This window comes from Ascidiella aspersa, chromosome 4 (assembly GCF_963924565.1).
Source record: "Ascidiella aspersa chromosome 4, kaAscAspe10.2, whole genome shotgun sequence".
In the NCBI taxonomy this organism is placed as follows: domain Eukaryota; kingdom Metazoa; phylum Chordata; class Ascidiacea; order Phlebobranchia; family Ascidiidae; genus Ascidiella; species Ascidiella aspersa.
The window spans coordinates 28695090-28718854 of record NC_139450.1 but is presented as its reverse complement, the minus strand read 5'-3'; the positions used below and the strand labels follow the sequence as shown (position 1 = coordinate 28718854).

At 36.4% G+C, this 23765-nt stretch overlaps 1 protein-coding gene across 1 annotated transcript; it reads left to right on the top strand.

Moving 5' to 3' along the window:
* The first annotated feature begins 12875 nt into the window (after positions 1–12875).
* Positions 12876–23601, top strand: LOC146157330 (trimethylguanosine synthase-like). The gene is made up of 16 exons (XM_083388176.1): positions 12876–13003; positions 14354–14411; positions 14480–14525; positions 14618–14671; positions 14760–14839; positions 15032–15131; positions 15943–16018; positions 16521–17287; positions 17397–17473; positions 17691–17829; positions 18273–18434; positions 19261–19470; positions 20619–20750; positions 21643–21787; positions 22448–22595; positions 23380–23601. Exons 1-16 carry the CDS (start codon positions 12906–12908, stop codon positions 23599–23601), a joined length of 2514 nt encoding a protein of 837 aa, XP_083244302.1. The 5' UTR covers positions 12876–12905.
* The last annotated feature ends 164 nt before the right edge of the window (positions 23602–23765 follow it).

The following is a 23765-nucleotide window of genomic DNA, read 5'->3' as shown; positions in this document are numbered from 1 at the left end:
AGGCAACTTAGGGAAGAAATACGAAGACATAAATAAATTAAAAAAAATTGAACTTTTTATTGCCAATTATTTTGTTCGTTTACAAAAGGTTAGTGAAGAAACTAGGTTCACCAAAGCCTAGAATGAAGAATCCTCTTTTTTAAACCGTCAGTTTTTATATTTTTATCGAATATTTGAATATTTCGCGCTCTTGAAAGTCGCGGGATCACAAAATTGTCGGCCCCCATTTTTAGGCAACTGTACCCCTGTTATGCTTTTTTGACGCCAGTCACTGTACAGCACACAAATGGCGGAGAATCACTTTTCGTTTTCGGTAAGAATGAGCGGTCTGTTTTGCCACACCTGAACATTCCTTCTTTCCTAAAGAATTTGTTTTTTGCATAAGCGGTATTATCTGTCTACCTGCCTGTCTCAGGTTTTGCCGTGCAATTACAATTAGGTTTAAAGTAATTTTTGGATTCAGGAAACTCGTCTGAATATGTATTTCTTAAATCAAAAAGTGTTTTACATTTGTAGCTCACGGACATCCAATGGTGCCGGGAACGTAGAAAATGAAATTACTGCAAGGTTTAAAAATGTTAAACCTTTAAAGCGCCTTTATGTAGTTTTGCAAAAGTCCAGTCGTTTCATTGTATGACGCTTTTTACGCCAGTTAAATGAAAAAGTGACAAACATCATCTGCTTAAATAGCACATTTTTTGTTTAGTTTTTGACTGTTTATATAACTTTTTTTCGATATCTGTGAAAATCTTAGTAAAGCGTTTTAATGTTCGTATTTATACGGAGACTTCTTTTTTTATCACTTTCTTTTACCTGTGTGTTTTACTTACTTTACCTCGTTGATTTTATTTCTTTCCAAAACTATCAGGTTAACACGTTTCGTTAATGCGTTACTGTTCGGCGTTGTATAACATTTAATGTGGGCGTTTATATGTCTTCTGTAGGATAAATTATATTTTATCGATGCGTTATGTTATCGTTGGAAAATCCGTTACGCCAAGCAGATGTACACAGTTCCGATTTATCCCGTTTAATTATGCTTTGTAGTTTTTTTACAACGTTTTGAGAAAAAGATTGTGCATGCGAAGCAACACGCTGCGATGGTATGATTCGGGCGCACACACGACAACAGAAAACAAGGTTACCATACGGCGGATATATCGAACAAATTATATGTAGTTTTGGATCTTAACCAGAAGGATGACGATGCAAAAAATGAGGCCCGCGATCAGGGCGAGTACCGGGAGATGACTCGGCATTTTTGTTGGAGATTCGGACCTCGTTGAAATAGTCTGTACAGCTGAAAGCGAACGGTTTTATTTAAGTTGCAACAAATTAGCGAATACATAATAGCAATCATTTACTGGTGTTTATCAAAGGTACACGGACAGACATTTGGTCGACCGTGAGGTGGCCAGCTTTATCCAGGTGTGTTAGTTTACAGCGGTGATTCTGAGATAAGCGTGCCTCGAGAGATTGTTAAGTGTGCCGTGAAACATTTTGTTAATTTTGTAAAAATAAATTATTTGTATCACAAATAGGCAGACACCTAAGCATTTGAGACTTGAATACGCACTATCTAAAATGAAATTTACGCTATTCAAACACCACTTACATATTGTTTATAGTGCGTTCAGGACAATTGGAAAGTCACTACATTGTTGTTATGTAAAAAGCGTGACGCAAAAGATTTAAGACTGTGCCGCAAACCAAAAATGTTTGAGAACCACTTTTAAAGACATAGAGTTAAAGCGTGAAAATTATACTTTAGGTTGCTTTAATCCCAATTTTTAAGCACTTGGTCAATGGTACAATTGTCAGCATAAGGCTGTTTCAGATGTGAAAGATGTTCCAGGGACTGTTAGAAACTCCAAGCGTTCGTTATAGCTCTGGTTTAACCCCTAAAATAAACATGTGTGCTTCTTATATCCGCCTTACCTGGATAACACGTCTTTCCGTCAAGACCCAGAACGAAGCGGAATGGACAAACGCAGATGGGTTGGTTTGACCCGCTGAACCCGCAGTCATGGGAACAACCGAGCAAGTTCTACAAAACAATTATAGGGGAATAACAACAAATTCCAGCAGGACATATTGTGGTCAGTAGCATATTCAGGATTTTTGTTTAAGGGAGGCCATGAAGTTCATTGATAGTGTCACACAGTTATGCATAAGGTGAGGTCACAACGTTACCTCAAAACCTGTCACAAAGTAATATTTAGAACACTACATAGTTCGTTCATTTATTAAATTTTTAGGTTGGTTAGATGTTACTTTTAATGCAAAACTATATTGCAAAGGTGTTTCAGATTCAGGAAAATGCGATAACGCCTTTATTTTGTTTATGTTACAAAACAACTTGCATTTAGACGCACAGTGCCTTTGGTCTTCTCAAAATAGGTGAAGACATACTAGAAACGCATCCCCAAAATTTGCATTTACGTAGTTAAAATAAGCAAAAACGAGTGTCTTTGTTTTGTTGTTGCCCACTGCAGCGTGCTCCCTTTGGGCATATTGTAGGGAACTTCCACAATCTATCTAAGCTGTTTAGGCTCTCTAATCTAATTAGTAAGGCAATAAATTTTCCTCGAAGGACTTTGAGCAAAATCACGTCTTTGAAACAGTGACATCAATGCTGTGCAGTTTAGCATACGCCCTTAAAACGCTGGTGTCTGATATACGAGTTGATTGAGTGCCCTATCTGCAACTATATTAACAAACAACAAAAATGATTAACGACCAACAATTATAATCGCTCGTACCTTATCGCAAACAGGCGCAAATTTCTCCGGTGTAAACTTGATGTGCTCCAAATGAGCTACTTCTTCTTCTTCCTGGTCATCTTGCTCCTCTTGCTCTTCCGTGACGTCACGATCCTCCTCCTCCTCCTCGGAGTGTTCACCCGCATCCAGCACGATGGGTCCGATCGTGATCACCTCGTCTTCCGGCAGATCGCTTTTGATCGATGGAACCTCACGTCGTTTGCGAGCGGCACAGCTCTGCCATTTGCCAAGGTTAGAGGAAAAGAGTTAGAGCAGTGGTTCTTAAACATTTTCACTTCGCGAAACAACCCAGACTTGGACAACTCGGTGTATTTTAGCTTTTTAAAAATATATGAGAATTAAAATTAGAGCTTTTCAGTTTTTCCAAATTAGATTGGAACTAAAATTACCGAAATCTTAAAAAGGTTAGCGGAAAAGAGTTAGAGCCGGGGTTCTCAAACATCTTGACCTTGTGAAACCCAGAATTGGACAACTAGATTTATTTTAGCTTTAATTTAGCCTTTCGGTTAAATGACTTGACTTTACTAAAGTCTTTTGGACAAATGACTTGGTTTGAAATGAATGAAATGATTTTTTTTATAAAATTGAGCTATTTATCAATTTTGTTGCAAATAAAACAAACTACTTGCTTTATGCTGCATTTTTAGTTTATTATTGTCAAGTTTCAAAGTTATTATAATTTAACGTTTTATTTTTATGACAACGACGTGACTTGAATTGACTTGCTCTAATTATTATCTGGGCCTTGGCTTGCGCAACTGATGAATCAGACTCGGACTTGTTATTTATTCAAAAAGACTTGACTTGGACTTAAGTTATTTTACAAATGACTTGACTTGGACTTTAGTTATTTTACAAATGACTTGACTGGGACGTAAGTCATTTCAAAATGACTTGTTTACAACAGTGAGAAAAAGTAACAGAGCCTTTTAAACGCAACTTACGTGGTCGAAGCACTCGTTTTCGTTAATGCTGTCGCACACAGTCAGCTGACAGTGAATGTAGATGCGTTGCCTCGAGAGATCGCTTTCAAAGAGCCAGGTAAAGGCGCCGAAGTTAAAGCGGACGTGGTTGCCCACGAAGTTGGTCGTGATGTTAACCGTGTCGTCATCACCACTGCAACTGTGACGTCAAACGGACGGGGCTAGTCATAATGCACACACACACACACTTATTCATCGAGTCAAATTTTAACTTACCCATCGATAATCAAGAACCAGGCTGGGAGGCTTTCTTTTTGTATTTCAGGAGTTGCCCAGCACTTTCGGCCCTGTTTTTGTTAAAAAATGTAAAACTGTTTAAAACTACAAATGATATCTGTTTTTTTTATTTAACCCGTTTACTACCTTAACCTAACATAATAAGCATGCCTTCCCAATTCGCCATTCGCCGAATCCTGTATTTAAGACAAACAGTTTAAGACGATACACGTGTACTTAGTTGAAGTATCGTCGCAGTACTTATTCGTGCAAGTCTAAACATGACGCTTGACTAGGGTTATCAATTCAAAACGGCGGACATATCTATGGCAGGTTTGATAGCCAACTGTAGAGGCACTAATAAAATACTATTTAGGTATATGTTGCTCTAATGGTCAAACGCCAAACGTCCCATTTCAATTTTACCACTAAACTTAATTGGTCAAGGTTAAAATTTCCTCATGGAAACAAGGCTTATCACTAGAATCCAAGACAAGTCCGGCAAAATCGGAACGTTGGCAACCCGTCCCGTTTTAACCCCAACTCTCCATCCCTTACTACGTCCCAGGATACCCCGAAGCCCTGCAACCCCACCTTCATTGCTTTACTTCAGTGGTTCACTGTGCGTCACGACGCCCTGGTGCGTCGTTTCAATTTCCCAAGGGCGTCGCAGAATAGTTCCGTTTCGTGGCTGAACTCAGTTTATTTTATAAAATGAGGTTAAGTGTAGTTTTATAACTTTTTCGAAAATCAGTTGGACTAAAATTGTTCTTTAAGTGTTGATTAATAGATTTGAATTAACTGTTTAAAAGTTTTAATTCCTTGCATGTTTATTAATGCGTTGTTACGCGACAATATACAGCAGTAACATTGTGTAATTTCAAATTAGTTTATCACAAAGCAAACCTGTCTGGATGCTCTCAATACTCTAATTTTCAATTTGCTTGAAAAGAGAAAGTCCAATTTGCTTGAAAATAAAAGTATGACGCTGCCTTTAAATTTGCAAATTGTCCAAGCTCGAGTCGAAAAAAATAAATTTTTTTTAAACTTTTCAAAATACTTCCCCGAAATTTTTTCGAACTACGAATGGATTCGTGACCCTTTTGTACAACCTACTACCTTCTTTTACTGCACAAGAAAAAGAAGCCTACATTGACGTTTAATACAGGAAATCGGTCAACTTTTGGATTTCAATGAATGCCGATTATCCAGCTTTGGTGCACTATGAATTATTATCCCATTCGCCACGTTGTATTTATGTGAAGCAGGATTTTCTGCTTTGGCGATGATAAAAGCAAATATCAATCACGAATTAACACAGAAAGAGAAATGCGTGTGGCAATTTCAAAAATTCTCCCAAGATTCAATGAACTTTGTAAAAACAAACAAGCCCACACGTCACATTAAATAATATGCATTGCTGTTTGTTGTTGTATCAATAAAACAGCTTAAATCAAAAGTTTTCTCATTAACTTTTATTTTCGAGGGCGTCGCAAGTCCAGAAAACTTTTCCAGAGGCGTCGCAACATAAAAAGTTTGAGAACCACCGCTTTACTTTACAAACCCCATCTAACAATGCTTAACCAACCACCCATCTTCTTATCCGGTCACTAGGTGTAACTGAAGAACATATTTGGCAAACGAAAGCTGAAACGCGTAATCTAAAACCCTATTTATCACATCGTAAAATCACTTAATGAACTCTAAGATTTGGCTTATGGCAATTAATTAATTTGGGTGTTTAAGTGTTGATAAACACGTAACACTAGGGATGTACTATTTTAAAGGATTGACACCGATACTTAATGCCAAGCGGTAGTATTGATAATTTACCGATACTTGGTGGTATTGCTGCCGATCCGGAAACAAATTAAGAAAATATTTTAGCCATGATTTTCTATCCAAAACAGCGATTATACTTTGAAAGGTAAATTTATTAAAACATATAGTATACTATAGACTAGAGGTTAACAACTCCAATGGTTACTATAGACTTCTTAACGCTAAAGCATTTTGTCGCCCAGTATCCTTTATCTACAAATATTTTAATATCATCGATTTTGATTTATTGGGTGGCACTAAATCACGTCATTTCGTATAGGATCGATTTGAAAAATATGCGGCCCAAAATATCGAGTACCGGTATTTAAATACAAAGTAAAATTCAGACATCCCTACTTGTCACCATATCTATTCCGAATTTCATAGTCTTGCCCATACTACTGTTTGCTTCCTTACCTATCCCGTATAATTTCGCGCAAAAAATCTTACCCATGACCTAAACAAGAAATAGCTAAGCCCAAACCTAAGACAACTTACCCACCAAACCCTATTGCATATCTATGGCCCACCTGCAAGATTATGCCTGGCTGTTCCGGCTCCAGCCATATCCCAACATACACCTTGTCGTGGACAAGGACACGGTATGGGAAGTCCACTACGCGGTTGATGTAGCTGTAGTTGAACAGGCCAATGTCCAGCTTAAAGTCGATCTTTACCGGACTCACCACGTTGGTGTTCTTCCTGAATAAAATAACAGAGGCTCCGGTTTAGAAAGATTCCTAATTGGAAAACTGTTCTAGGACGATATCAGGGTCGGTTCTTACTACCACAACATAGTTAAAAAAACAGTACAAATACACTAGCAATTACACTGAGTACCCTTAAAGATTTAAAGAATTTTTTATACAATTTATTGGGAAAAAAGGGTATTATAGGTCGTTGATGAAGACGTACAGCAACCAGCCATTTTTATAAATCTTCATTACTTGAATATTGTGCACGTTATGTGTTTTAGTTAAATTCACTAAAGTTATTTAACACTAACCACATGACATGCTGCTTAACCGTATTCCATTACCAATATTTATCACAATAAATAGAAATGTTGTAAGTGGTATATTTAGGATTTTTTTTTCATTAACTTTAAAAATAAGAGATACCAGAAATAACTATGAAACCATATTATAAACAAGGGCTACTCGTTTAAATTGACAGACTAGCTTTCAGGCTGCAAACAAATGAACGTGATAAGACTGGAAATAGTGTGTTCACATGTCAAATATGAGAAATCAAAATTATTCAGCAATCTGTCAAATTCAAACTATAGCGTACTTCTGTAACTTACAAACTGTTACTATTTTTGCATACTTAGATGACACAATACTGGTCTTTTGTCTTTTATTACCCAATTAAAACAACTTTCCTACTCTAAATTTTGAACTGTAGGTACAGGTAATAATGCATTAGTACAGGTAATAATGCATACGCATTTGCGCTTAAACGACTTAATCAAAATGGGCTATGACATTCTATAAACACAATTTAGATTTGCGAAGCGCGAAAAATTGTTGCATTACTGTAGCTAACATGGGCAAAAAATACAGTTTGGGATCCACCCGTGGTTTATGCTTTTTTTTTTATTTATAGTTGCATTAGGATAAAAACCTGCTGCCAGTAAAGGTATCGCGTTCTATTAAGCCAAAAATGTTTAATAGGCTGCTTCACCAAGTTAATTTACGAGTGTTGTAATCAAGGCATTTTGAAATGACATAAGTCCCAGTCAGGTCATTCGCAAATTACTTGCAGTCCAAGTCAAGACCCAGTCAAGTCATCGGTTGCCCAATTCAAGCCAACTTCAAGTCAAGTCCTTGTCACAAAAATACAACGTGCAATCAAATTGTTCCGATTTAAAAACAAACACTTAACAAAAAAAATTCATTTCAACCTTAGTCATTTGTCCGAAAGACTTAATTCAACTGAAGTCATTTTAAAAAGATTGACTTAATTGCACTTTAGGCCAAGTTTTAATTACTACAACACGACAGTTCACTCTTACTTGGGTTTAGGATGGAGGGGAACCAGGTTGCCAGTCAGTTTCACCGCGTAGTCGCAGTCCACGCGAATAAAAATGCACGGCACTCTCGAAATCGTGGAAGTCGCTAATGGCGTGACTCGAATGAAGTAGGTTACTTGCTGGATATCGTCTGGCAGATCCTACAGAACAAAACAAAAAAGAGAACAGCGTTTTAAGGTGCTTAAGAGTCGTACTTGGTGGCAAGTTTGTTCGTACCCCTGACTTCAATACAAAGGCAGTGCTCTAATGTTGCCGTTGGTCTTAAATCATCTCTTGTAAGTGTTATCTAAAACATCTCTTACCGGATTTAAAATAAAACAACTTTCATACTTTTTATAAACTAACTTCTCGAAGTTATTTTTTTCCTATTTTCCGAAGTAGCAAAAACACACTTTTTTTGTTGTAAATGTCATTATTAAAAAAAAAACAATTAACATGTTAAGAAAATAATTTTATACAATGTGTTCTTTAATTATATTGGTTTTTCGAAATCTCAACACTTCTAAATCCTTTAAACTTTCATCACATTATTAACTTCACAATTTGATTTTCATACGTTGAAAATTGACAAAAAATAACTTTCATACGTTTTTTTGCGTTCAAAAGTTATCTTTCGTTCCGAAACTCGGATCGTTCCAAGATTAAACATCCTTATCACACACACAAAAAATGCCGCCTAGTAATCTTACCGTTACCGTCGCGGCACACTCGGCGTAGGTGTTTTCCAGAACGAACGCGTAAGCGTCACCGACGTCATTTGCGACGCAAGCGGCAGTAACGTTTTCCTGGTTGATGTCACTCACCAACTCAACCTTATCCACGTCCGTTATGCCGGCCGCCATTATGTAGGCCTTCGAAATACTAACAAGCAACATTGAGAAAATATATTAATTGAAGATACCACGGCAGACTTAGACAGACAAATATAGGACATTCTGGTTGCCCAATTTAAAATAAATTATACAAATCGCTTCAAATTCGAATTCGAATCTAATTTGTAAATGGCTTGTGCTGTAATTCTTAAGCTGCTCGCCTAATCCATTTTTTTAGGGTCCGAATTATTGAGTTTCTAAAAGCTATTTTTCTATTTGTATATTTGAGGCTAAGGCGTATTGCCTAAAATATTTCGTCTTTTCGCCGATTGAGGGCAGGTTAGTATAGTTTTTAAAACTAAAGTCTTGCTTGCCTCAAAAACGGTTTTATTAGGCCTTTGAATATATGTAAATTTAATGTAGAATTAAAACTTTTTGTATTTGTTCAATAAAACGCAAAAAGAGAAACAGAATTCCGGTCTCGTATGACTTGACTGAAGTCACTCTTTTCGAATGACTTGGCTTGAATATAATATCTTGGTGCAAAATGACTTGTCTTGATTTGAAGTAATTCGGAAAAATGTTTTGAACTATATTTTTTGTTCGTTTTATGCTGTTGCTTAGCAAAGTGTTACTTGAAACATAGAATGTATTGACTTAATTTAACTGTCAAGATTTATTAACAGTGAATAACATGGAAACGACTGCCTTCGCCTGGGACAGGGATGTCCAACATTTTATTATAGTGGGCCGCATTGACACTTGAAATAGTTTAATGGGCCGCAGAACCTATTAAGTATCAAGATTTAATATTGGCCTTTAGAGTTTTAACGGGCCTTTAGAGGTATATATATATATATTTTACCCATATTATACTATTAGTGCGCCCCTAAAAGCTAACTGGTACATTTTAATTAGGGTAATATTGAACGTTTAAAATACTACTTGGGAGTGAAAATGACTAGCGGGCCGCACAAAAATTCCAGGCGGGCCGCAGGTTGGACATCCCTGGCCTGGGACATGTGCACCGGTACCTAATGACTGAGAACGTTAATTAATTTGAAATGACTTGTTAACAATTTTAAGAACTTTTTAAAAAACAGAAAAGGGTCTTAGAAAATTCAATAAACGGAATGCATTAGTGTCTAATTTAAAACACGAGCATAAAACGCGTTATGACGTGGACATTTTTTTTAATTGATGTAACCGGCTCAGCTGTAATTGAACAATACATACTTGAATCCAGGATAGGGGCTGCATTGTACGTCGGTTTCGTTCAAACTCGGAAGAACCATGGCTACAAAACAAAAATTATTTTGACTTGAAAACGCTTTCATATTTGGATTTGTATGAGCCGTAGCGTTGTCCAAAAATTACGGAAAGATGCATTGTTCGAAATCACAAAAGTCCCCAAAAGAACTATTCTTTTTGGGAGGCCTTTAAGCTATAATTAACGAAATATCTAATACACTTTTTAGGCAGATTTGGCCTTTCTTGGCTGTAGACATATTAAACTTACGAACTGCTGCTTGGGCTTGAAACTTTAATCCTGCCAGCGATAAGATCACAACGATCCATGGGACACTACTCCCTAACATTTTGCCCAGTCGCTTCACCAAACACAGCACTTCTTATTGAGTTATAGTTTGCACACAAACCACCTAGAAACATTAGAGCTAATTAGAAATCTTGTTTTTTAAACAGTTCTGTGTCCAGCTGCTGACTTTTATGTGTCTAACAGTCTGCTGTCTTGGGCTGGCAATAAATATCCATCTACTGCTTTATTTTGTCGAGCACGTTGTACAAATTGAACATATTTCAAGGCACTAAAAATATTGTTACAATATGATACTATTTAGCAAGTTATTTTAAGTGCATAATGTTCTGGAGATCGAACAAGCCAATTATATACTTGTGATATCACCTCAACGGATATATTACTTCATAACTGAATTTTGTTTTTATTAAGAAATTATTTCCAAATATAATTATATTTATTTATTTTTATCAAAAATGTTAAGTAAAATTAAATTTTGGGCACCTTCTTACGCTAGACCTGGAAAACTATGGCATTACACTAATGTGACACAAGGCAGTTTAAAAGATCTTCGACATGCTGAATAGTGCAACATAAAGTCAAAATATACCACTGGCCTGAAACAAAAAAACTTGTCACTTTAAAAAGGGACATTCCAAAATCCCCAGCTAACTAAAGCCGGAAATTTGTTTTTACTTTTCAAAGCACGTAAAATATGCAAATTCGAAAAAAAAACTATAAAAACGTTGCTTGTCGTTTTACACGTAAAAACGCTACGCTGAAACACTTCAAGAAACAACAAAAAACGAAGCGTTCGTTTCGGCACACCTAATTAAATCATTGTTTATCTTTTCACAATTTGTCGGCGAGGCGAACCTGCGACAAGACTGCATCGCGTCGACTAGCAGCTTCAGGAAGCTGGCAAGACCCAGAAGAAGAAGAACAATCGACGATTGTGAGTCAGCGGAAGCCGTCGCGGGCCTTCTCGAATCGACAGAGACGCGAACCGAATCGAAACGTATGTAGCCGTACACACGTGCATGCATGTGTGTGTGTGTGTGTATTTGTCAATCGCTCGCCGGCAAAGATAATGCCGAATGCAAACTGCCTCAAACGGAATGTAACGAGCTGACATATCCTGATTAAGCTAAATCAGGGATGTCCAACCTATTAGCAGAAAGGGACGCATTGCCACTTTTAAAACTTCGATGGGCCGCAAAACCTATTAGATTAAAGGGTTGACGTCATAATTTACGTCATAGCGCGACGTCATAAAACAACTTTACTTATAAACACCCGCTCTTCGAGGGTAAACTCGTGCGCAAATATACAAGTAAATCTCGGCCTTTTTGCGCAAAGCGATAAAAATTGAGTTGACATGCCGTTTTATGCCATGGTAAGACACCTTTAGGCTGATATATTTCCTTAAAACAGTCCGCAAGAACACACATTCAAATAAACACACATCTTGCTTAACAATGATAAGTGCACAAGTGTTCGATGGTTGTTGAAATGCTACATTAGAGACTCGATTACAGTCTCAGAAAAAACATAAGATTATAGGCCTACATCAAATACAACTCGTTTTACACGTTTTGATGATAGTCGAGATAATTTTTTTTAAATAATTGCTACTGAAACATCAGGCGGGCCACTGGTTTGACACCCCTTGTCTAAATCGTCAATATACATTTTCGACTTGACCGAAATCATGTTAAACATTTTCCATACGATCTTGTTTTTTATTTACCAAGCAATAAGCTGTGATTTCCAGATTAAAGCCGGAGCCGGATCATGGAGCCCGAGCCCCGGAGCTGTACATTTTTACCGGAGCTGAAGCTAGAGCTGGAGCTCTACGTGAAATTTAAACGGAGCTGAAGCAGTTGTTAAAAAATAGCTCTGGCTTCGATTTATTTTATAAGATGCTCTGCTACTATTAATGGCTAAATTCACATAATTTGACAGCAACCCTTCACAAAATTAAGAATTGTTGCTTCTTTGGCGCCACCTTATCTCACTAACCATTACGACGTTTTTTTTTGTTTTGTTATAGAGGTGTTTTGTTTGTGATTATTTTGAAACGCTAGATATTGCAAATTAAGCGTTCATCCTTAAACCTCAGTTGTTAGCGTAACAGAGCCGGGGCTGGAGCCGGAGCAGTGGTATCAATAAGCTCCGGAGCTGAAGCTGGAGCTAAACTATATAAAAGAGAGCTGGAGCCGGAGCCGGAGCCATTTAACATTTACGCCTGCTCCATGCCGTGCGAGTATCGTTACGTCACTGGGTTAACTGATTTTTTTGACAGTGTCATAAATCTTAACAGAAATTCTTACAAAAATGTGTAAAAACAAAAGTAACGTTTTATTTCTGGGACAACTAAATTTATTCTTTTCAAAATTTCTATATCATGAAGAAAACCTAAAAAATGCTGAACTAATAGTAACAAGGAGTTATATTGACATGCATGCAAAACGTTATCGTTTTAACAGAAATTCCAGTTGTTGGTATGTGTCCATAAATATTAGTACGCTAGTTTGTGCCCAATAATTATTTTCGCAAACATAATTTATAAATACTTGCTAAACCAACATTTTGAATGTGAACCAATGTGAAGTTTAGCGGGACTTTTAGGGTAATTTCCCTCTTTTGCTACAGATATCGCATGTTGCAAAAGTTGAAAATAATCGTGAAACGTTTTAACTTTCTAGCAAATTTATTATGTGTTATCATTGGACCAAGCTTGCAAGAGCAGAAATAGAATCGCTACAGCAACCTACATTGCCAACAGAATGTTTACTAACCAGATCATATCTTCGGTGAGTAGAAAAACAAAAATAAACGTTATACTTTTAGAATATGCAATGTATATTTCCATTCCTTTTATTTAAATCAATTGTATGTGAAACACATGGGTTTTATATGTTCTTATATAAACGTTTAGTTTTTAAACTGCATTCTAACGGATTGTGTTATAATGTTGTTGTTATATCTGTATTGCTACAAGAGGTACAGTATGCCCCAGATTGGAAACTTTGGATTTTGCGCGGGGTAGACGATTTTGCAGCTAGAAATTGCGCGGCTGTAATAACATTTTTGCCCAAATTTGCGCGGCTATAATAACGTTATTTGTAAAGTTTGCACGGCTGAAAATGGAGTACTATACTGAAAACCGTTAGCGCAACGAAAGTTTTGTGCGTTTGAGCGATTTTTTGTGGCTGACTGCATTTTACGTTGATTTTACATGCAATGCGCGGCTATGACCGCGACTAAGTGGGAAACTGCGGGGGATTTATCCCTTTCCAACCTGGAGTAAGCCAGTAAGATGTCATGTGGCAAACTGGCACTTTACGTCAAGATCTTGCCATTTTGTGCAGTGTCAAATTTTGAGGTGTGCTGGTGCACATCAATTTTTTGAAGGAAGAATCTAGCACAACTTAACATTTTTCTAAAATTTATGTGCGCAGCACACACAAATTGCTTTCCAAAAATCTTGGTTGTTCTCCTACCACAGAATGCAGACCAGGGCTACATTTCATGGCAAATGTTTTTGTGCACTCCTCAGGTTTGAAATCCTACCACAATTTTGCTTTTGTTTCGAAATTGATTTGTGCAGTTCAGGTGTGCACAGAAATCCATTTAAAAAAATGTGCACCTTTCATAGAATGCATACTTCATGGTGTGGCAGATGCTGTACACCTAACATTTTTCAAAGCAATTTCTGTGCAACTAAATTTTCCTCCCTGGTAGCATAAAATACCTCATGTTTGACTACAATTATGATTGCACACATAAAATTTGGTGCCGCACAAGTCTGCATTTTATACTCAGATCTCTGGTGTGCAATAACAAACTTTCAGGTGTGCAAGTGTGCAATAACAAACTTTCAGGTGTGATTTTAACACCTTGGGAATGTTCGCACAACTCAACCTTTTTTCAAAAAAAGGAGTGCAATTTACTAATTGATGTACACAGAAATTTCTTCAAAGAAATCATGCATGTAAAGTGCACCTCTCACAAAAAGCACTAGTTGCTACACACAAAGATCTCACAGAAAAGTACCATGATATGTAGACTCGCCACTTTTATTGATAAAAACTAATCAAATTTATCTACTATATAAACAGTATATTCACTCTCATATTGTTTTTGTTTTTTTATATTTTTAGATGTGATGTTGATAATTGGGAAGACTTTACAGACACCAATGGATCTGAAGAGTATGAAGTAATTGACTGTACATTATTTAACCTTATACTAAATAAAACTATTAATAAAACACTTATTGCATCTAGGCTGCCCAAAGCTTTGATACTACAGATGTATCAAGAAAAAATGTTGGTATGTTGGATTTTATGTTATTTTTACATCAGAGTGATTTATATATTTTTTGGTTGTAAATGAATAACTATATCTTGCTTTTTGTTTTAAAGGACAAATGTCTAAGTTACTCAACACTGATCAATCACTTTGGAGAGAATATGAAGGTAGTCCTTTTAAACACCCAACTATTTGCTTGTCGTTAAATAAGTTATATGGGCTGATACCGCGTTTTTTCTACTATGGTATTTTTAGGCGAATATGCTAATGACGAAAATCTGATGAAAGAAATGGGTCTTCCCCTAACTTGGAAAACGTCAAAAAATGTTCTAGTGGTAATTTGTTTTCTTTATTTGCGAGTTATTAAACTTATTCACATAAACTTACTGAAAGTGTCAAGAATACAATTTGTAAGAAAACTAATTATTAGTTCTCTATTTTACTTATATATATCATAAATGTGTTTCTTTCAAAACCATGAATCATAATTTTTGTTCACATATTACCTATTTTCTTGCTAAATATAGAAAAAGTCAACTTCAAAAGCTCCACGTGACCCCAGGTTTTACTTGGATGCACAATCAAGTGACACTGATGATGTTAGCAGTGATGGAGAACCAGAAAAAGGTATTGAATATCATTAAATAATCGTTCATAATGTGTGCAAATAAACAGATTGTTTTAACTATGACTGTTGCGGTCTTCGAACATCTTTAGCCGTTAGTAATTACTTAAGGAATACTAGATTAACACACTCAGTACCCCAATGGGTTTTAAACATTCGTGCATTTCATAGGCGCTGGAAAATGACCTTTCTTGTTCTAATTAAATTCAACAATGTATGGTGTCTAATTAAATGTGTATGAAGCTTGTTGTGTTGTAAACAAGTCTTTTGAAAATAATTTAGGTACCAGTCAAGGCATTTGTGATATTACCTAAGTTCAAGTCAAGTCTTAAAATAATAGGTCAAGTCATTATTAGAGTAAGTCATCTCCATGTCACATTACTCATATAAAATAAAATAATAAACCATTAAAATTGGTAAACTTGTCCTATTGTTATAAGCAAAACTCAACTAAAACATAAACAAAAAAGACAACATATAGAAATCTGATTAATTTATGTTCAAAACTTAAGATAAATGATTTATTTTAATTAAGTAATTTGTTAAATAAAACACTTAAGAACAAGGCAAGTCATTTGTCCAAGATACTTAAGTCGTGTTAAGTCATTTTTCCAAAACGACTTAAGACAAGCCAAGTCATTTAAAAATAGTGACTGAAGTGTACTTAATAGTCATTGATTTAGGTCATTAGAGTCATTACAAAACTTGAAGCTTGTAATCTAAATTATTATAAAAACCCTATACACATTCTTGTATCTGATGTGTTGCGGTTCCACAAGCACATAAATAATACATATTGTTTGCATTTTGCAGATCCTATAGAGAGTGGCTGGGAAGATTATTGGAAAAGGATGGGACCTGAACTAGTGTTGCAAAGCTGGCAAGAAAAGTAAGTGAATATTACATGAAAAATACTTTACTACCTTTGATTTGACTATTTGGTAGATAGCATGTTAAAACACACAAAAAGTAGCTGTAAAAATTGTATGTCAAATTTATATACTTTATTGTTGTTTTAAAGGGATAAATTTGTATACCATTCTGATACATAAAAGGCCCTTCGAGATTTAATCTTTTTACTATCATTTTTTTAATATATGGTGACACAGCACACATGTACAGTACATTCTTGCTATATAAAATACTGTGTTATTTTTTTGTTGTTTCATGTTTGTTTACCCTTCATAATTATAATTTTTGCTTGTATATACAAATCTGTCATATAACTAACACAATTTTGTTTGTACTTTGTTGGATATTTAGTAGTTCTAATGTGTTTAATTATTTGAAAACAGCCATATTGCATAATTTAGTAATATAAACAAAATAAATACTAAGGTGTTTAATGAAAATACGATTTTTTAGGTCTTTATATTACATTGTTCTTTCAGGTACAATGATAACAGAGAGGAGCCCCTGCAAGACGTTAGCAACACTCTAGGCCGGGAGGACTCCATCGATTCAAGGGTAGATGCAGTGGGGGACAAATTAAAAAACTTTGAGATAACGAAAACGTACAAGTACGCTCCCTGTGCCCCTCCCTTGGCATCAATACACGAAAACCCGGCACTGCTGTTACAATGGGAAATCCACTGCCATGAACAGTACAGCTACTACAACGCTTGGTATATGGTGTGGGTAAAGCATTGTGACGAGACAAGTGAAGCTTATGACCAGTCAAATAACCCAGCTTTTACTAGCAGTAAACTACAGGAGGGTGTTAAACCAGGTTCCGACCCGAGGGAAAATGCGTTTAACATCGATAAGATGTTGCAGGAAACTCGCATAACTGACAGTCGGCAGTGTTACCCTGAAGATGGTGCCGATTCAAACAAGGATAAATCTGCAAATTGCACACAAGGGCCGTCCTCGCAAATAAACAGTGCTGTCCTACAAACGAGCGCGCCTAGGACAGCTTTAAGCGGCCTGGGGTCAAATAGCAATCGCGGCAGCGGCGACGGTCCTGACGAAGACAAAACAGCGCCAGTGAAACTTAAGAGTTCGCACCAATTAGACTTGGAGGAGGTTAACTCGATCAATATGGTTTCAAGCGACGACGCGAGCGTTAGAAATGCCCAGGCAGAACTTCCGACCGAGAATGCAACCTTGGAAAGCATTTGCACGGCAATGGGGTTTCACAGCTCCACCAAACCAAAGGGTAATGGAAAAATAGGTTAAATTTTGTTAAAAAATGGCGAATGTAGCTTTGATTATTTTAATCTTTTATCTCATAGTCATAGCCTAACTTACATTGTCTATTTTTGAAGGTCTTAAACGAAAATCCAGCGTTAAATACATCGAAGAAAAAGTTAAAAAGCGACTGAAAAAACTTTCTAAAATCAAGGTATGTAAATTTTTATCTAATTTACTTTTTTTTAATTTGTATCTAATTTATTTTTTGGAATGAGATAAAAGAAGAATATGTCAAATACATACACATTAAGGCTAAGTTACTTGTGGTAATATAATTATTGAAATATACTGCTGAACTTTCAACTTGGCTTTGTTACGTTTTTGTGCAATCAACTTTTTATCGTTAGTTTTTATAAATTGTATTTCAGAAGTCCCATAGCAGATTTGACAGCAAAGGGTCACCACTTGGCGGCGTCTCGAGTTGCAAGGTTCTGCCCAAGGTCAAATATTTTCTCAACGCAGCTTCAAAGGAACAACTGACGTCCGAGAATGACGAATCTCAAAACGGTAAATTGTTATACTGTGTATAACAGAATAGTTTTGTTCTTTTCCATTTTGGTAAACACTTTCTTTTCAAACAACATTAGTCCTAATCAGTTTGCAAAGAATAGAAAATGCGGTCCAGTCCACATTTTTAGGTCATTTGCTTTTCAAAATATTTTTTCGATAAGATTGGCAAACGTATCTAATAAATAACTAAAGTTTCAAGACCAACAAAAATCAAGACAAAGTGATTTACAAAAATCAGAAAATGAAGTCCAGTCCATCATTTAGTAGCAAAATCACTGACCCATGTCATTGCAATATCGAGTTTTAAGTCATTTGCATTAAAAAATAATATTCGATAAGATTGGCAAACGTATCTGGTATTGAGCGAAACTTGACTTGCGTGCACTTAAAGTTAAATCGAGTTATTGCCATACATCCATCTACTTCTATTATGTTTGAAGAACCTGCCGATGCGATACCGGTAAACGTGAATGACGTCATCCCAACTACGTCTTCCGAAAAGCAAGTTCCCGAATTGAACAATTTACCTGACGACAGTTTGGTCATCCAAGACACGGCAGAAGAGAGCCAAGACACCGAAGGATTTAGCGCCGACTTGGAAGGTTGTTTCGTCATGCATAATTATTAAAGTCTATTTTTGCGTTTGCATAGACCAGGGGTTCTTAAATCTTTTTTTATCGCGGACTCCTAAAAAAACGAAAAAAATAGTAAAAATTTGGTTCAAGAGATCAAAGATTGGCATGAAAATTTTAGAGATAGCGTCATAAAACATAAAGACGTAATAATTTCGGTCTAATAAATGTAAAACTGAGATGAAGTCTCAATACATTCGTGGAGAAGTCGCCAAAGTGTTTTTTTTTTCAATTAAACTTTTTTTTTTAATTATTTTACTTTTGAAAAAGTGCACTTAGGTTTTAATTAGGCCTTAATAGTTCCCCCAAAACTAGCCCAACTACCAAAAGGGATTCACGGACCCCAGTTTAAGAAACCCTGATATAAATTTGCGCCCCACTTAAAGAGTTTTTTTTGGACTTCCTGAGCTAATTGAAAAAGTGGTTCATAATTATTCTTTACTTCCGCCCTTTTTAACCTGAGAAAACTAATCATTTGTCATGAAAAACATCATTTCAGACCCAAAATTATAAAGAGATAGAATAACAAAAAACATCACAAAAAGTATTTACCCTAATAACAATTTTCCTAGAAGACACACAGCGACTATTTACTCAGCTTACAAAGTACTCGTTTAAAAAACAATCTAAACGCATACTTACGACAGTACAAGAAAATAACCAGTAAAAAACAAACTTGTACGAATTTAAAAAAATAGCAGAATTATCGTATTATAAGCTTAAAGGTTATCTCACAAAAAAGCCAAGAGTATTAAAAATCCATTTTCAACCAAAAAATTACCAACGTTATTTGCAGAAAGTCTCCTAAAACCAGAAGCGAAAGCTGAAGCTGCTCCTCCCGGCTCCTCCTCCGCGGCAAAGAGTGGGAGGAAAAAGAAGAGGAAGCGCAAGAGGTCGCAGTCGCACCTTCCCTCCGAGATCGCAAGCAACCCTGACATGAAGAAGTACTGGGCGCAGAGATACAAGCTATTTTCACGCTTCGACGACGGGGTGCTACTTGATCAAGGTGGCTTGTTTTTTTTAGTATTGTTTACTAGAGTATTTTGTTTGGACCATATTGGTTGGAGGTTGTAGTAAGACGTAATAAGAATATCAAAGCCCATACAGAAGTGGGTATCATAGTGAACATTTCGAATAACTCTTTATTCATTTTCAACATCACTATGATACCTACTTCTGTATGGGCTTTGATATTCTTATTACGTTTTACTAGAATAATTCTTAACAAACACCATTTTTTACCGTTTTTGTAAATGACCGTATTTATCTCATTTCAAATAGGGTAATCAGGTGCCACTCAATAACGACAAATTGTGTTAAATTCTCGACAAGCTTTCACAACCGTGCATTATCAGGTCAAAAGAGAAATTAAAGCAATTGATCAATTTAACACCTGATTATCCACTTTTTTTTAGCAAAACTCGCAATTAGTTTTTTTTAATTTTTAGCAACACTCGAAAAAAGAATGTAATCTTCAATAAACATATTTCTTAACCAACCGCCGGAAATAGTTTCTTTTATAGTTTTTCCAACACTCGTAATAAGCTTTTTTTTATTTTTTCTCAACACTAGGAATAAGAATAATGTTCAACAAACACGCTTTTTTAAGTAACGCCCGAAATACGTTTTTTCATTTATATTGTGCTTAAAATGTCAATAAAAAAACAATAAATGGGTTAGTGTGCTCATATGTTCTTTTTAGCTCTTTTTTTACAGTTTCTGAAAAAGCCGTGCTGTTTGAACTTTAGCCAAAGCCCCTGAGAACGTTTCTATTGATTTTTATTTGATAATTACATCTTAATAATAAAAATCCATATTTAAAGCAAAATCATGGTCATATCCAACGACAAACTCAACTGTAAAAAATACTTTTCGGTCGTACACTATTTCCTGATTTGTTGGGGTTATATATGAAGCAAGAATAACAAAAAACACATAAAAAAAACAGCTGCCTTTACTGTCTTTCAAACCCCTATGTTTAAAGCATTGTTTCCAACTTAATTTTAATTCTGCATAGTTTCCAACTTTTAATTCTCTTTTTTCTTCCAAATATTTTTTTTTACAAAAAAAGCAATCAATTCTCTTTTTCTTCCAAACAGAAAAAATATAGGAATTTGCAATAGACGCTTGAAGCTTTAATTAGCTTTTTTGTAGAATCTTGGTATTCGGTGACGCCGGAAAAAATCGCCGAGCACATCTCGGAACGATGCCGTTGTGACGTCATAGTCGACGCCTTTTGCGGAGTTGGCGGCAACTCGATCCAGTTTGCATTCACTTGCGAGAGAGGTAAAACGCGATGTGTGTTCATCTAGATCTGTTGAAAATGTCACTACATCTATTGAAACAAAGAAATAATTACATTTGTCATGAGAGCTGCGTTTTTATATGATGTTTTCTGTTTAACTGTGTGCCTTAATGATTGTTTTCCTTAATGATTGCCGTAATGTTGTTTTTTTGCAACGAACCACCTAATTTATAGATACAAGCTGGCTGAATTTTTCTATCACTTTTTAATGTAGATTTTGAAAACACGTCCATTGAAACTTATTACTGTATAAAGTATTATGTGGTGGTTTAGTTTCTTATCGAGGTAAAAAAACTCAGGTCTTAAATTGCACCAACGTTCACATTACACAGAAACTGTTAATGCTTGTGTTGTATTGGTTTATTTCGATGAAAGCCGATGGGCACGCGAAAGAATTTTTGAAGGCAATCCATTTTTCTAACTCGTTTTGCATAATATGGCTGCGGAGTCGGTTAAAAATAACTCGAATCCAAATCCAACCAAATGTGCGAATTTCGTCCAGTCCCGAGGCTGGCTCCGAATCTATGCCCTGTATCTCACCCATTTACGCAACTAAAAATATGGTGGATATTCAGCAATTCATTAATTTAAGGGTCTTATAACTTATCACTCCTTAACACATGGTTGGCACATATTCCACTATATGATATTCCGCCAATATACAGTTTGCGGCTTTATCACTTTCCAAATCTAGTAGTGCGCATATTTGCACGTCAGATTCGCGACTCTGACTGTTATTTAGTCTTACTCGAGTCTCGAGTCCGACTCAAGCAAAACAAACCGACTTCGTCGCGTCCCGAGCATGACTGCGAATCCACAGTTTTGCTTGAAATACAAAGTTCGATTTTCAAACCATATGGTGTTATATTTCAGTGATAAGCATCGACATCGACCCGGTGAAGTTGTCCCACGCAAAACACAACGCCGCGGTCTACGGAGTACAAGATCGCATCGAGTTTATTTGCGGCGATTTTTTCCAGATCGCCCACCAGCTCAAAGCGGACGTCGTTTTCCTAAGGCGAGCATTTAAAAACTCTGTTGTTCTTAAAATATCAAATTCGCTAAATCAATAAGGGTAAAGGAAGAAAAAACTAAACGGTGACCACCTGGGATAACGGTGTTAACGTATTTTTCGGACTGATTGGTGCGAAATTTCACGATGGACAAATTCTTTGCAACGGTTTATTTTTAGTTTTGTTTCGGAATTAGTTCGGGGCATTGGAGCGAACCGGTTCTTAAGGGAAGCCGGTGTAGGAAATAATTTTGTAAATTTCGACGCAGTAAGATAAACTGTGCGTGTTTTATTGAAGGCGTTAGACCAGAGGTTCCCAAATTTGTTTAGCTCGCGGCACACTAAAAAAATCTTAACTATTTCGCGGCACACTTTTAACAAACATCAATAGAGTAATTTTATAATCACCCTTAACACACGACAAACTATATGAAAATGTTTCCAAATTATTAATTTGTAATAGATAGTGCGTATTTGACATTCTCTCGAGGCACACTAGTGTGCCGCACACATTTTGGGAATCACTGCGTTAGACTATAGTAAAAATAGAGTTACGCTTTAAGAATACAAAATTTTTGACCTTTGAAAATAGACAAAGTTCGCCTCTTTAAAAAAAGATTACCAATACAATTCGGTTGACATCAATCCTATGTACTTTACCCACAGTCCACCCTGGGGCGGGCCCGAGTACATTTCCAAGGAGGTCTTCAGTGTGGCCGACCTGGGCCGTTTTGGTTCCGAGGCCTACCAGCTGGCCCGGGGAATCACCGCCAGCGTGGCCTTCTTTCTTCCGCGCAACACAAACGTGGATGAGGTAGGCTGGAGGATTTTTTTTGTAAAAAGCGATCATTAAAGAGAGAGTGTCTTGTTTGGTATACTTCTTAAAATATGCTGGAGTTCGATTAATAGAGCTGTTAGGTTAAACACCGAATAGCTCGGCTGGCAAAACCTTTTATCCCATGACATGAATAAGTATTCAATTACCGTTCTTGTACAAAGCGGTCAATAAGTTTTTGCACTGCCAGGCAAATAGAAGCATGACAGGTAAGTTATAGGGCGTTCCGCCAATGAATATCATCCGGCCTGTCACTGCAGTAAAATGTATGTATTACCTTTTTTGCACTCTAACAACTTGTAACGCTTACAAGTTTTTTCGGCAATATTACCTGACGACAATTGGAAAGTTACTTGGATGCAACTCATTTTTGGCAAGTATTTTCAAAATTTTCTGGTAAAGAATTAAGTTTGGGGATTTTCATAGCTAAACAGGCAATAGTGGATGTCACATGCCAAGACTTGACCTGTTAACGACTAGGATGGAATTATTATTTTTTTTATTTCGAACATATTCACTTGATCTACATTTAGGATTACAACTTGACTTATTTTTTTATTGTTAACATCCCGCCAGGTGGGTACAATAAAGGTAGCATAATATTATTTTTGTTAATAAATTAGTTGTAAGTAAGTGTATTAATGTCAGACCCGACTCTTCTTGTAAAACATACTTTTACTTGGAAAACTTGTTATTGTTTATATACTTTTAACCCAACTCACCCTTGATCGGCACCAAAAAACTTACACTTTGTCGCCAACAGCTGGTCGAGCTCGCGGGCCCGGGAAATAAAGTCGAGGTTGAACAGAACATGCTCAACAACAAGGTCAAGACGGTGACCGCCTACTTTGGCGACGCACTTATCGACTGGGGCAGGCAAATGGCGGAACCGGACGACGGCGGGTACAATGCGGAATACGCGGACGCGACGGCCGGAGAAACCGGCTATTCCGCCGACAACGAGCTATCCACTATTCAGAACTGAGATAAAGCAGCGTTTTTTTGCTGTTTTTTTTTTTTATGCACAAAAATTTCGCTTCACCGTTCGCTTAGACGTGGCAACTTGTTTTTTTACTTTTAATTATGTCTGAAGCTTTTAGTTTTCTGTCGACTTTTTGCTGATCTCGTCCCACTGCGGTTTCCTGAATA